The 15,401-nt window shown below is 45.2% G+C and overlaps 1 protein-coding gene across 7 annotated transcripts in view; it reads left to right on the top strand.

The window, feature by feature from the left end:
- The first annotated feature begins 2,218 nt into the window (after positions 1-2,218).
- PHF20L1 (PHD finger protein 20 like 1) overlaps positions 2,219-15,401 on the top strand; it is an 84,825-nt gene continuing 71,642 nt past the window's right edge. For 6 of the 7 annotated variants that reach the window (XM_074986642.1, XM_074986636.1, XM_074986641.1 and 3 more), the window contains exons 1-2: positions 2,219-2,391; positions 3,560-3,677. In XM_074986642.1, coding sequence (XP_074842743.1) covers positions 3,595-3,677 — 83 coding nt within the window. In that variant the 5' untranslated portion in view covers positions 2,219-2,391; positions 3,560-3,594. The remainder of the gene's footprint in view (positions 2,392-3,559; positions 3,678-15,401) is intronic. The other variant, XM_074986637.1, reaches the window with a different exon arrangement.

Genomic DNA, 15,401 nt, shown 5'->3' with positions numbered 1-15,401 from the left:
GCTTGGTTACCTGGCTCTTACCATGGCTGAACTGAGGCTCCAAAATCCCATCCCAGGCAGAACAGGGTCCAAGAGAGTCATGTGGAGCTGCAAGCCCTCCAGCCTGCTGGGGTAGAGGGCCAGCAGGTACATATGGCTGGAGACTATTCTGGGCAGGAGGAAAGTCCACAGCTCTGTACCTGCTCCAATTTGGCCAGGGGAGGGACCTTGACAAGAAGGATAGGTCCTCAGGCAGAAGTGGAGAGGGGGACCCACGGAGGGTGCAGGGGCTCATGTCTTTCTCCTTTTAGGAAGTCTTTGCTTCTCCTGGGCCAGACTATGAGACTACCACAAATTTGTTGTGACAACCCTTAATCCATGTTGTGAAATCCTTTAATAATGGAAGTTGCCATATCAGGATCACACAAAAAAAAACTTGAGGCTTTTTCCTGCTACTGTTTCAAGGGACAATAGAAGACCTAAATGCTTTTGCACCTTTTCCTCACCTGACTTCAGCATCTAGAAAACTCCATGGACTGCTATCTGTCATCCTACTACTGTAAATTTGCTATTTACCATGAGCCAGGAAAAAAATTAAAACATTGGTGTCCAACACACAATATTAAACCATACATTTATTCCCAGTCCCTTCCTCGTGTCATCCAAACCTAGCCTCAGATACCAAAAGTCCTAATCCATTAGCTTCTCTCTATCCTCCCCCAATCCATCACACAAGAACATTAAACCCTATTCCTCACCCTCAGCACTTTTCTCACCTATACTCATACTATAAGCATCCTCCTACCAAAGAGCACAAACCATTGTCAATCAAACATTGCTATTCAACAATTCTGAAGCCCCCTTCTAGTTAGGCCTGGTCAGATATGGTAGTCATTTTATGAAAATAATTAAAAATCCACTGTCCTTCCACAAGTAGTAACAGAGAGTAAGCCGTGCTAGTCTATACACTATCAAAACAAAAAGCAGTCAAGTAGCACTTTAAAGACTAGCAAAATAGTTTATTAGGTGAACTATTTTGCTAGTCTTTAAAGTGCTACTTGACTGCTTTTTGTCCTTCCACAAGTTTCTCAACACTCTGTTACACCAGATGCGCTCCCTCCCCATAGCACTGAGCAGGCCCCCTCGCTGCTGTTACACCCTGACCTACTGGCTACATCTACACTAGCCAAAAACTTTGAAATTGCCATGCAAATAGCCATTTTGAAGTTTACTAATGAAGCGCTGAAATACATATAACACATGTAACCATTTCTGTAGGTAGTCCAGTGCTTCTAAACAAGCACGAATCTCGAATGTGATCCCTGGATGACTTGGAGGCTTTTTACTCATCCTGGTAACTTCTATTTTCTTTTTTCCCCCCTACTACCTTTAAAAAAAAAGGAATAAGGGGACTTCAAAGTAGGCAGCGTTCTTTCAAAAAGGAGCCCCGTCTGGATGAGCCGCACGGCTGTGAGCTGCTTCAATTTCGAAGTGCCGCGGCCACCCACATGGTAATGAGGCGCTGAATATGTGTTTCAGCGCTTCGTTGGTAAACTTCAAAATGGCCATTTGAAATTTTTGGCTAATGTAGACATGGCCGCTCCCTCCCCATAGCACTTAACATGCCCCCTCACTGCTCTGTTACATCCCACTCCACCACTCCCTCTCCACAGCACTGAGCAGGCCCCCTCACTGCTCTGTTCCACCCAGAGCCTCTCCCCCCACCACAGCACTGAGCAGGCCCCCTCACTGCTGTTACACCCTCACCCACTCCCTCTCCACAGCACTGAACAGGCCCCCTCACTGCTCTGTTCCACCCAGAGCCTCTCCCCCCACCACAGCACTGAGCAGGCCCCCTCACTGCTGTTACACCCCACTCCACCACTTCCTCCCCACAACACTGACCTCATCGCCCTAGTAACTCATAACCCAAAGCTCCCCCGCCCCACGACACTGGCGCAGCTCCCCGCACTACTGGCCTACAGCCCTGACCGCCCCCCAACTAACGACCCCTTCTGCCACCCAGCCTCGAACGCGGCCCCACTCTCATTCGTCATCACTCTCCCCCACCTCCCAGTCCTTTTGCCCCTCCCCCGCCGTAAAGCGGATGTCGTGCGGCTGCCCCCCAATCGCGTGAGCGGCCGATGGAGGCGTCGGTCCGCTTCAGGCTGTCGCAGGGTGGTGACGTTGCGGCTGGGCGCTGGGGCGCGAGGGGCGGGGCGTAGGGAGAGGAGGACGATGGAGCTCTGAGGGAGGCGCACCCCGCACCGAGCTGCTCACCCACCGATCCCGGTCGGAGCGGGAGGCGCCACGGCTTGTGGAGTCGGCTGGGGTCGCGGCTCGGGCTCCGGGCCGGAATCGGGCGCCGGTCCGCCACAGGCCCAGGTGTCTCCCCGAGAGACGGCGAAGGCGGTGAGGAATGTGGGGGGCTGTGGCTCGGGCCGGGTTCCTGGGCCTCTCTCCCCCCGACCCCGCCTGTCTCCCGCCTCCCCTGCAGGCAGCACCGTGGCCTCAGGTTACCAGTAGGCCGGTCCCGGCGGTGCTAGCCGGGGCCTGGGATTTCAAACCTCCCTTTGCCCCAGGGTTGGCCGATGCTTGGGGCTCCTTCTCCTCCTCACGTCCGACAGAGACAAGGGCGGCCTGGGGGCTCCCCTTTTCCTCTCCAGAGATAGAGTGCGGGACAGCCCCTATAGCCCCCAACCCAGTCACACTGGCCCAGGGGCTGGGTGCTCTGCTTCACCGCCCACCCCCCCAGAAAGACACCCACACAGAGCAGACCAGGGCCTGGGGGAGCCTCCCCTCACACTCATCCCACTGTTAAACAGAGTGGTCCAGCTTCTGGGGCTCTTCCTTCTGTGCCCCTGGATATAGACCAGACCCAGGCCTGGGTGTTCCCCCACAAAAACCTACCAGCCTGTGCCCTGGGGAGGATGTGTTTGCACCATATGATTTTTGAATAATGATACTGTTAAATTAAGAAGTGGTCCTTTTGGATTAAATATTCTTACCTGCTGTGGAGACACATGAAACGCAAGATTACTGACAGAAAGATTGGTGGGAAACAAGTATATTCTACGTATTGTAATTTTATTTTGTTGAGTTAAACAGTATGTTTCTGTAGTCATCTTTCTTTCTTGTATAGTCAGTCACTTTCCCCTTTTGTTTGTGTGGCCAGGGGAAAACACAAACCTAAGGAAAAGGGATTGTAAAATTATAAAAGCTGATTGTAAATTAGGGCCAAGTGTATTATTAGAATACATTTTTATCTCTCCTCCCCCCCCTTTTTTTTTTTAAAGTAAATTGATTGCAGGTTGATGGTGTACCTATTTGTGTGTGTGCATGTGTCTGAAGATTAAGAAATGCTACATATGTAGTCCTTTTGACTTTTTATGTTAGGCACAGCAGTCTAAACATTTCCAGTTTTAGTGCACCACTGCATCCTACAGTTGTAAGTGCTATTATGTATAAAATGTATCACTTCACATGGTTAAATATATATTCACTTGTAATGCTATTTGCATTTTTAAACCATACTGCTTTCTGCTTTGTAATATTTTTAAAAAATCATTTTTCTCTAAAGGTAGTGGGGGAAAAAAGAAAACAGAAGTTACCAGGATGAGTAAAAAGCCTCCAAGTCGTCCAGGGATCACATTCGAGATTGGTGCTCGTTTAGAAGCACTGGACTACCTACAGAAATGGTAAGGAAGACATAATGCAGTGCTTAAGGCCAAAAATTATTTTGACATAACACAAGCTGTCTGCAGCTTCAGTTTATGGTTTGTATTAAAAATGAACACATCATCAATCAGTTTATATTCTAATTTTATGAATCTCCTTATCAGAATTTTCCAGACCCGAAGACGTGGGTCTGTCCCAGGAAAACTCATCATGTAATAAATAAATTTGTTAGTGTTTAAAGTGCTATATGACTGCCTTTTTTTGTTTTAATTCTTTCTGAACACTGTGAGGTAGGTAAGTGCATTTAAATGGGGTATGAAACTTGTGACGTGGCCAGGTCACACACCAAGGCTGCGTCTACACGTGCACGCTACTTCGAAGTAGCGGCAGTAACTTCGAAATAGCACCCGTCACGTCTACACGTGTTGGGCGCTATTTCGAAGTTGAAATCGACGTTAGGCGGCGAGACGTCGAAGTCGCTAACCCCATGAGCGGATGGGAATAGCGCCCTACTTCGACGTTCAACATCGAAGTAGGGACGTGTAGACGATCCGCGTCCCGCAACATCGAAATAGCGGGGTCCTCCATGGCGGCCATCAGCTGGGGGGTTGAGAGATACTCTCTCTCCAGCCCTTGCGGGGCTCTGTGGTCACCGTGGGCAGCAGCCCTTAGCCCAGGGCTTCTGGCTGCTGCTGCTGCAGCTGGGGGTCCGTGCTGCATATACAGGGTCTGCAACTAGTTGTTGGCTCTGTGTATCTTGCACTGTTTAATGAAAGTGTGTCTGGGAGGGGCCCTTTAAGGGAGCGACTTGCTGTTGAGTCCGCCCCGTGACCCTGTCTGCAGCTGTGCCTGGCTCCCTTATTTCGATGTGTGCTACTTTGGCGTGTAGACGTTCCCTCGCTGTGCCTATTTCGATGTTGGGCTGAGCAACGTCGAAGTTGAACATCGACGTTGCCAGCCCTGGAGGACGTGTAGATGTTATTCATCGAAATAGCCTATTTCGATGTCGCAACATCGAAATAAGCTATTTCGAAGTTGGGTGCACGTGTAGACGTAGCCCAACTGTGTTAGACCTAGAATAGCTAAATAGTGACAAGTACTAAAAGTGCTTATATACAGACACGAGAGCTGCATCTACATTACAGTCCCCTTTCAAAAGGGGAATCCGAATGAGGCAAATTGGAAATGCAAATGAAGAGGTGTGTTTTCGAAAATGGGGTTTCATTTTGAAAGACCCCCATATACACTGCGGTTTTTTCTTTCAAAAGACTCTCTTTTGAAAATGTAATTATGCAAATGAAGCATGAGATGTAAATCATTGCTTCATTTGCATTTCCAATTTGCTTCATTTGCATTCTGCTTTCAAAAGGGCACTGTAGTTTAAACTTTAGTGTAGACACAGCCTAGACGTCCAAATAATAATTTGGGTGTGCTAGAGTGCCTCATGTAAAATGAGGCTCTAGATGTAATAGGCATTGTAGAAACTTGGTGAAATGAAGATAATCAATGGGACACGCTAATGTCAGAGTACAAAATATATTGGAAGGACAGAGAGAGTTGTGGTGGTTGGGGAGTGGCAACATATGTGAAAGTAAATATAGACTCAAATGAAGTAAAAAGCTGAAATGAACCACACTGTTCCATAAAATCTCTATGGGTAGTAATTTTTATGCTCTAATAATATGAATATAGCACGAGGGGAATGGTAGTGACCACCTGACCAAGATAGTGATAGTGACTGTGAAATACTAAGAGATATTAGAGAGAGTATGGTATCCCTTTTGGTGGGGAAAAAACGTGCAACAGCCCAATCCTGTGGCATTTAATTTCAGGAGAGGGAACTACATATCCATGAGTTTAATTAAATAGAAGTTAAGTAGTTTAGTGCTAAAAGTAAAATCCCTGCAAGCTGCACGGAAACTTTTTGAAGACACCATAGAATCATGGAACACTAGAACTGGAAGGGATCTTGAGAGGTCATTGAGTCCAGTCCCTGGCCCTCGTGGCAGGACCAAGCACTGTCTAGACCGTCCATGGTAGATGTCTATCCAACCTGCTCTTAAATATCTTTAGTGATGGAGATTTCACACCCTCTCTAGGCAATTTATTCCAGTAATGGAGATTCTGCAACCTCACTAGGCAATTTATTCCAAAGTTTAACCACCAAGAGAGGAAGTTTTTCCTAATGGCCACCCTAAACCTCCCTTGCTGCAGTTTAAGCGCGTTGCTTCTTGTCCTATCCTCAGAGGCCAAGGAGAACAATTTTCTCCCTCCTGCTTGAGCACTCCTTTAAGTACTTGAAAGCTGCTATCATATGTCTTCTGTCCTAAACTAAATGAGACCAATTCCTTCAATCTTCCCCTCATAGTTTACATTTTTTAGCACTTTAGCTGTTCCTAGAATATTAGGACTGGAAGGGACCTTGAGAGGTCATCAAGTACAGCCCCCAAAAATCTATTTGCCCCAGATCCCTAAATGACCCCCTTCAGGATTGAACTCAGAACCTGAGGTTTATCAAGCTAATACTCAAACCACTAAGCTATCTTTCCCTCATAGCCTATTTGTGCTTCAATTTAATATCAAAATAGGTTCTCTATGGCCACACCTACACAGGAAGCTTTGTCAACAGCTGTCACTATCAGAAGAGATTTCTTGGCAGGACCTCTGTCGACTGATTGCTCTTTCCACCTGCTTTTGTGTGTAGACTCAATCTGCTCTGTTGACAGCGCAGCCAGAGTGCCCGTCCCTCTCTTTACAGAGCAGCCAACCAGAAGCTCTGCAAACAGGACTGCCTGGTGAACGGGGACCCTTCTGTCAACAGATAGGGCTTCTGAGGGTCTGAATGGCTGTTTTGTCAACAGAACGCTGTCGAGAGAGGCGTTCTGCCTGAACAGGGAGAGGTATAACCCTGCTGCCATTTGTGCTGGGTTTTGTTGAGAAAGTGTCGACAAAGCACATTTTGTATGTAGACACTCCGCAGGTTTTTCGGACAAAAGCCCAGTTTTGCTGAGAAAAGTGGCTCATGTAGATGTGGCCTATATCTCCAGGACATACATAATTCTGTAAATAAGTGTAAAATTTTATGTGTAGACAAAGAAACAGGAATTGATATTGAAATTGTTCAGCTAGAACAACGGTGGAAACTAGAATGCATATCTTCTTTAGTTTGAAGAAACATGGAGTTATGCAAATGAGGGACCCCTTGTTAGGATTTCTTTCTGTAAAGATTGACCCACTCCAAGATATGCTTTATTTTAGTAGTCCATGTGGTTTCTGACTAATATGCTGACTTTAAAATTTGCCTGTTTTCCAATTAAAAGGCATCAGTCTCACCTATATACAGAGAAATTGTACTGAGCTTACTAGAAAAAAATATAATTTATGCAAATAATTATTCTGTTGCATTTCTGTCTAACAAATATTTTCTTGAAGGGCCTAACGCATGTCAGGTTAGGGTTTAATTTAAATTTTTCTATTTGTCAACTCTTAGTTGCGCAAAAATAGATTTGGTATCCTTTGAATTTATACATGCGTTTTTAAGCCTTACACTTGTTTTCAAATTGATCCAAGGTTAAATATAATTGAGCTTCATAGAATTAATTTTTTTTTTAAATTTAGACAGATACCAAGGTTTATTTGTAAACACAGTAAACCCATGATTTAACAGACTAGTGTGGGGAAGGGGTGTCCGTTAATGCCGAAAATCTGTTATATCCAGATGGTTATGCTGTATGACAATGCACTGACCTTCCCTGCCCATCACTCAGTCCTGTCATCTGCCCCCCTGCCCTTCTCCCTCTTGCCCCATTCTTCCCCTCACATCTCTGTCTCCCTCTCCCAATTACCAGGAGAGGAGCTGAATGCTGGCTTGGCCCCTTCCACCTCCTGCAGCTCTCAGCGCTGCGGCTCCCTGAGCTCCGAGCTGCCCACGCAAAGGTAGAGCATGGCTGCACCCAGCCTGCCAGCAAGCAGCAGCCTCCAACAGCATGGCTGCTGCACAGCACCAGTTCAGATGGCGGCGGCCAGGCGCCAATATGTTCCATGCACATGGGGCTGGGGGAGGAGAGGTCCTGCGCCCTGTCGCAGGCCTCTCCTCCAGCTCTTCTGGCCCTGGTGGTCCTTCCAGCCCTGGCAGCCCCAACCCTTCCAGCATCTCCTCCAGCCCTGGCAGCGGCCCTGGTGAGTCTCCAGCATTTATTTAGGAGGGGAGCTGGGGGGCTGGCAGATGGTGTCCATTATTTTCAAAACCTGTTATATCGAGGTCCGTTAAATCAAGGGTTTGCTGCATTTAAAATATTTGATGTGATAAAATTTTTCATATTTACAGGTAATTACAGCATGTATTTCAGGCACTGGGTAAGATTAAAAAATATTTAATGACAGACATTGAGATTTAAAAGTTAAACACTTGTAACTGTTAAAATGTCAACATCAGAGGTAACTATTCTTAAACTGTTCTCAAGCAACATTTTTTTCTTACTTTGCTTATTTGTAAATTTCCATTATCAAATGAAAACATTAGATAATTTGTATACCCTGGAATCAATCTTTTCTAGTATTTACCAATATAATCTGATGCTCCTGAGCCTAATTATATGTAAATTTTAATAAAGAACTGGAAATTTCTAGGAAAGCTTCCACCTGGTTGCTGGTGCTTGCTACATCAGATCTTAAATTCTGAAGTTTGTTTGAGTTATTTACAGTTCATCTCATGAATTGTGCTTTGTTTTGTTAGGTGAGGCCATTCATACTTATTAAGTATCGTAGGCCTTGTCTATATACTAGCTGATGCCATGTTAGGTTTCCTTGATTGTAATGAACAAGTACTGTTTTACAACTGTCATATGCTTAGTTGATGACTGATACAGTTAGCTTGGGACTGCTGGGAAGTCTTCTTCACAATGGACAATGAAGTTGGTGAGCTTTTTTATATGTCGTTATTGCTTACATGGTTTCATCACTTCATAGACATAGCCACAATAGTTTTCATGCAGCTGAGTACCTTTTATTTATTAATGGCTGTGACACAAGGTAGTTTTCAGAACAAAATACAGTCTGACAATTAGTTTAGTTTCAAATTCAAATTCAATTCAAAGCAAGTACACATTAGGCCTGAGGTTTTTAAAAAGTCCTTTTTTGGTTCTGCTTTGGTCTGTGACAGTATCCATTCAGGACCTGATTTTGCAGATACTTAAATGTTTATGGGATCAAGCCTTAAACTTAAGGTTTTTGGCATAGACAGACAGTTTGCACATGGGTGCTATAAAACTAATGCAACTTCCCCTTCCTTTATTGGGTTTTTTTTTCTTGATACTCTGCATGCATTATTTCTCCCATGAACAACTTGATAATTCCTGATCTTTCTCCTATTTGTCATCTCTTCTCACATACCAAGATTGACTATTCCTTGGATGGAGACTATCTTTCTGGTCTGTGGTTGTACCGCGCCTATCACAAGGTGATCCTTGTCTATGCCTAGGTCTTCTGTGTCCTATGGTAGTACAAATAATAATTATGTCAGAATATAAATTCAGGAGAAGAGGGTAGTGATGGAGACATAGGAAAGGGACAATTGGCTGAAGTAGTAAGTGCCAAGCAGAAAAAGTATGTGCCTATTAGAAAAATGCTATCTTTCGTTTACGGAACTGACTGAAGCAGCTATATTGTCTGTCCTGATTTTTATTTCCTCACAGGGTGGATGCCCAAATCTTTTCTGTAGGATCTGAAGTGACAGCAACAAACAGGAAGCAGTTCCATACAGTCCTTGCTTTGTCTTTTATCTGACTCTAACCATGATTGTCTTTGCTGTTTGGTGGAAGGTATAGGACTGAAGAAGGAATCTGGAAAAAAAATCTGTCTTGTACTGAGAAAATTAACTCGAGTTAGAGGCTTGGGTAGAAAAGGTGGTTGGAGAAGCATGTGAATATGAGAGACCTGTCCACGAAGGAGGTCTGTCCAGGGAACAGATATAGGGTTATATACCATGTGGAGGAAGGATGGGTTTATGTTCAATGCACAGGACTGGTAATCGGAGATCTGGGTCTATTTCTATACTTTACCTGGTCTTCATATATGACTTTGAGTGATTGACTACTATCTCTGTACGTAAGTTTCCCCATCTTTAAAATGGAGCTCCTTTTCCACCTCATTAGGGAAAAATAATTCTTTATAGACATTTTTGTATTTCTACAGTGCCTTGTATTTTGAGCCTCAAAGTTTTATTCTTACATAAGGAATATTGTTCATATTGGCTGTACTGCAGAAAGGGGACCTTTATGCATTATTACTAAGACTATTTTTAGCAATGGGTATTTGTAGTAAAAGTCATAGGTTGGTGACAGGCAGTAAACAAAAGGTTGCAGTCTGATCTGTCCACGACTTGTATGTACCCTGACTAAATCTTATGGAGGGGGGCAAAGTGTCCCAAAGGTGCAGTAAGTGGAGGTGCGGGGAACTCCTGGTATCCGTACAGGTATGGTGGGAGAGAGAGACAGGAGGGGAGGAGTTGATAGGGCTAGCAGGCTCACTGCCTGACTCCACACCTTCCCAAAATCGGCGACATCCCCATCTCTCAGCTTCTAGGAGGAGTCTTGTCCAGGCAGTTGTCAGGCTGTGCCTTTCCCTAGAAACCGAGGGACGCGGATGTCACAACTTGCAGGGAGCTCCCAAAACCCCCACCCATGTTTCAGTCCCTAGCTCTGAGCCCCTTTCCACACCCAGCCTGTGACTGCTCTAGAAATGTCCTATGTGGATGGCCCTGGGTCTACCTGACCTACTCAGGTGGCCTGTGGGCTGGGCTTACCAGCCCCTACAGAAGTTACGGAGGTCCTGGAAAGTCATGGCATCTGTGACTTCCATGACAGACTCGCAACCTTAATTATTGTACTGTGAAAATAAAGTTTCTGTATTAATACACTTGAAAGTGAATATTAAGGTTGGAGAGAGAATGTCGAGCAGTCCTTACCAATTTCACCCTGCAGCTTCTGTAGTTCTCATGGGATGTAACTGTTAGAACATGAGAGAGAAAAGCAAACAATTTGTAAAACTGGCAGATGCTATTATTCAACAATAATAGTCCAGTTCTGTAAAACAACGTGAAATTTGGGTAGTACGTTCACAAATGTATAAATAGATTCCAGTGCAAGAAATAACCATTATTATCATATAGTCTGAGCTCCTCTATTACTCAGGCCATAGAACTTCCCCAAAATAATTTTCAGAATATTTTTATTTGAAAATATTCAATTTTGATGTAAAAATTGTCAGTAATGGAGAATCCACTACAATAAATTGTTTGAATGGTAATTACTCTTGCTGTACAAAATTTATGTCACCTTTCTACTCTGCATTTGTCTAGCTTCAGCTTCCAGCCGTTTGAACACATGCTACCTTTCTCTGCTAGATTGAGGAGCCTATTGTTAAAATATTTGTTCCTCAGTAGATACCGGTAGACTGTAATCAAGTCACACCTTCACCTTCTGATTAAATTAAATAGCCTGTGCTCTTTGAGGCTATCATTACAAAACACGGTTTCCTCTAATCATTCTCATGGCTCTTTTCAGAACTCTCTTTAATTTATCAACATTTTTCTTGAAATGGTAGTACCAGAACTGGATACAGTATTTCAGAAGTGGTTATACCAGTTCCAAATAGAAAATTAAACTGATCTTTGTAGTCCAACTTGAGATTTTCCTGTTCAGGCATTCAAGGACTACATTAGCTCTTTTGGCCAGAGTGGCATACTGGAGCTCATGGTCACCCATCTTCCTCTTCCAAATATTTTCAAGTTATTGCTTCTGAGGCTGTGTATACTAGAGTATAAAGTCAGTTGTAAGGCAGTTAGCTCAATTTTACAATGTCACTATCTTCACTGCAAATATCAGTAGGTTGATTTTAGGGAGTGCTAAGGTTGACATTCTTACATCGACCATCTGAGTCAGTGTAACGCTAAGTTAGAATTTAAAAGCTCGAAATAATGCTAGTATGGAAAAAGCGTTTCTTTAGAATTGATTTTATTTGTCCCCAGAGGTGTCCCACATGTATCGCACAACGCCCCACAGTTGTCCTTTCTGGCCGTGTTCATCTCGAGTGCTCTCCAGGTGCACAAAAGGTAGGCAACAGGAAACCCGGGAATTTAAATTTATTTTCTTTCTGACTGGCATGGATAGTGCACCTCAGGAGCCATCGTTGCATTAGGCATCACATCTATTGCATATCTAGCCATCTAATCTTGTCATCCTGAGTATTCAGTGTTCTTCTGATCTGAGTTCTCAGGGTCACAAGAGAGCGCCAGCATGGATCCCCAATGAAATCCTGGGTCTCATTTCTGTTTGGGGAGTGGAGTCAGTGCTGGGCAGACTTTGAATCTGCAAGTGAAACGTGGACATTTGTAAGAAGATTTCATGGGAGATGATCGCAAAAGGTTGCTCCTGGGATGTTCAGCAATGCTGGGTGAAGGTGAAGGAGCTCTGGCAGAGCTATCATAAAGTTTGAGAAGTAAATGGGCAATCTCCACCATCTCCCAAGGTGTGCCAGTACTATGAACAGCTGTTAGCCGAGGGCCGGGTAATGAGTGGTCTGTGAGCCTTATTACATCCGAGTCTTTAACTGCTAGGACCGGCAGTCCCTTCTCAGCAGGCAGCCAGAGTGGCTGATGGATGCTCCCAAAGGTTGGTGCAGAGAGCTTATTTCACCTGAGTCTTTAATTGCTAGGACAGACTGTCCCTTCGCAGCAGGCAGCCAGGGTGGCTGACGGGTGCCCCAGGAGTCTGTCCCATGGAGGCAACACGACTCAGCGCTCAGCTCTCACTGCACCTTACCGCTGACCATGCTAATATAGCCAAACCGGCTAGGGTTCTTTGTTTGTGTTTGGCCGAGTTATAGTAACTGGAAGGAGTCAGGCTGAAGCTTAAATGGTTTCTATTGATTAAAAGCAAAAATAAGAATCTTAGTGGTTACAAGGTTATTGCTCTGTCTTCTTAACTACTAGTAGGATGATACATATGGCATACCAATTAGATTACAAGTTACACATGTAAGGACAAAACGCCTTAGCTTACAGAGCTCTTACTATTAAATGTGCACAAAAGTACATTGCAGGTATAATTCTCACGCCTGCGTCCTCCGACTCCGGCATAGCCAGCGTTGTTCACTCAATTCCTCGGGAAGAGGAGTACGAGGAGGGTCCCCCCTGGGTCCTCGGGAGGCAATGACCTTACCCGACCGGCAGGTATAGGTAACTGGAGCTCAGTTAGAGTGGGCTGCCAGACCCTTCTTTATACCCCTTAGGTCACGTACCCTCTTCCTTATCTAAAGGTGCCAATTGTACTGGTTTGCCTTTGTGACGTCGGCTCTCACAAGGGAGTTGTGACTTAATTTACACTTGTAAGACAGAGATAACTAAAACATTAAGACAGGGCATTCTTTTCGTATGGGTGTGAGATTCCTCTCCTGGGACGATGTGTAGGTGTATCAATTATCAGTACCAGCCAAGGGCAGTTTGAGGCCCTTTGGTCATCGGCTGGCCTGTTAGCCCTCTTATCTGTGTTGTTCTGTTGTCCAGGGTCGTGATGAGGCAGCACATCTGTGCTCCCAGGCATCAAAGACTGTGCTGTTTCCTTTTGTCCTTTGTGCTCTGAGGCACCTAAGAGGGGCAAGATGGAGTAGAGCAGGGGGATTCTGTCTGGCTACAACAGCTGGATGCCATTCTTGGGAGGGACCCAACCATGGTCCCCAAGCTTAAATGGGACTCTTTTGGAGGCCTTACTGAGGACTCTGGTGCGACCTTAGAGGAGCTGAGCCAAGAGGGGGTGCAGGAGGAGGAGGCCAATTAAGAGGAGAAAGGCAACAGTCATCAGCAGGGGCCCAACGAAGCTGATTCTGCCAGCCTGGAGCTCTTCACCTCGACCCGGTCCCCTCATTGACACCTGAATTTCTGGGCACCAGCTCTTCTGGTGAGTAGGTTTTTTTTTTTTTAGAATGCTAAAAGCAGATTGCGTCAGGGTTTAAGCATAGATATGCTTCTGTGGAGCACATTTTTTTATCTGCTACAAGTGGGTTGTGGGGCAGGCATGGTGGATCTATGCCTCTTAGAACAGCTTGTTAATATTTCTGGAGATGGAGTGCTTATCCTTTTTTGGACATCTCCGTGAAGGTCTCAGCCAAGTACTCTTTTATTTTTGATATGAGATTTTTGGGAGGCCTGACTTACTGTAGCTTCCAAGACAGCACACGTTGCCATGCCTGTCAACCAGTAAGTAATCTGGTATCATGGTGTCACACAGCTTTTTGGCAAATTTTCCAGTCTTGTAGTTTTCACACTCTGTTATTCTTAGGAGGCTGATGTCTCTTTTGGCATCCTAAAGAAGCACAAGAATTTTGATTCAGTGTTTTCTCGCTGCTCCCTGTACAGGAAAGAGGACTCAGAAGAGCTCCTGATGGTTGTCAGAGACCAAACAGAGATTCTATGTTCCATACTGGCGCTGCAGAGGGACACCCAACACAGGATTCATTATGTGGACTCCACACCCTGCTGCCCAGGCTTCCCTTGATATAGCTCAACTGTGGTCCCTGAACATGGGGGAGAGGGGGACAAGGACAGTCACCACTCCACCCCCATGACCCCTCTCTACTGCAAAAGGCTATTCCACCGCTCTTGACATCCTTTCTTTTCTCTGCACCTTAGTCCCTCCCCTCCCTGCCAAATAAAAAGTTATTTTTATGAATACCAGTCGCATTTATTGGTTCACATGGGGTGGTTTGCACACATCACTTTGCGGGGTAAAGGTGGTATCACAACAATTAAATGCAGCAGAATCATATATCTGTCTGCTCATTCATAAAGCTATTTTTCAAAGCCTCCATGATTGCCGTTGCTTCTGCATGTGCTTTGGTGAATTCCCTTGTGTCTGGCTGTGCAAAAGCCCTGCTCATGGCATCTGCCTCTGCAGCCCAAGCTGACGTGAAACTCTTCTCTCCGTGATTTGCAAATGTTATGTAGAATAAAGCATGCTGCAACCACAATAGTGACGTTGGTTTGGGAGAGGTGCAGGTGGGTCAAAACGCACCTGAATCTGGCTTTTAAATGACCAAAAGCGCATTCTACCACAATTCTGCACTTGCTCAGTCTGTAGTTGGAGTGTTCCTGACTGCAGTATAGGGTGCCTGTGTATGGCTTCATGAGGCAAGGGAGCAGAGGTAATTAGGGTTTCCCAGTATCACATTAGGAATCTCCACGTGGCCAGTCTTGATTTTTCTGGTCTGGGAAGAAAGACCCATCCTGAAACTTTCTGTACAGACCTGAATTTCTAAAGATGCACTCATCATGCACCTTTCATGACTATCCCATGGTGATGTCAGTGAAATCATCTCAGTGATCCACCAATGCCTGCAACACTATGGAGAAGTACCCCTCATGGTTTATGTATTCTGAGGCTAGGTGGTCCGGGGCCATGATGTGTATGTGAATTCCATCTGTCACTCCACCGCAGTTAGGAAACCCCATAGCAGCAAAGCTGTACAGTATTTGCTGGATATTTCCCGGGTTCATAGTCTTCTGCATGACATGGTGACAGATTGCATTGACTACCTGCATCACCGTGCCTCCCACTGTAGATATGCCAACCCCAAATTGAGTTTCCACAGACCAATAGCTGTCGGGTGTTGATTACTTCCACAGAGCGATTGCCATTCGCTTGTGAACTGTCAAAGCAGGTCTCATTCTGGTATCACTGCACTTCAGGGTG

This window comes from Carettochelys insculpta, chromosome 2 (genome assembly GCF_033958435.1).
Source record: "Carettochelys insculpta isolate YL-2023 chromosome 2, ASM3395843v1, whole genome shotgun sequence".
Classification (NCBI taxonomy): domain Eukaryota; kingdom Metazoa; phylum Chordata; order Testudines; family Carettochelyidae; genus Carettochelys; species Carettochelys insculpta.
This window is presented reverse-complemented; position numbering and strand designations above follow the sequence as displayed.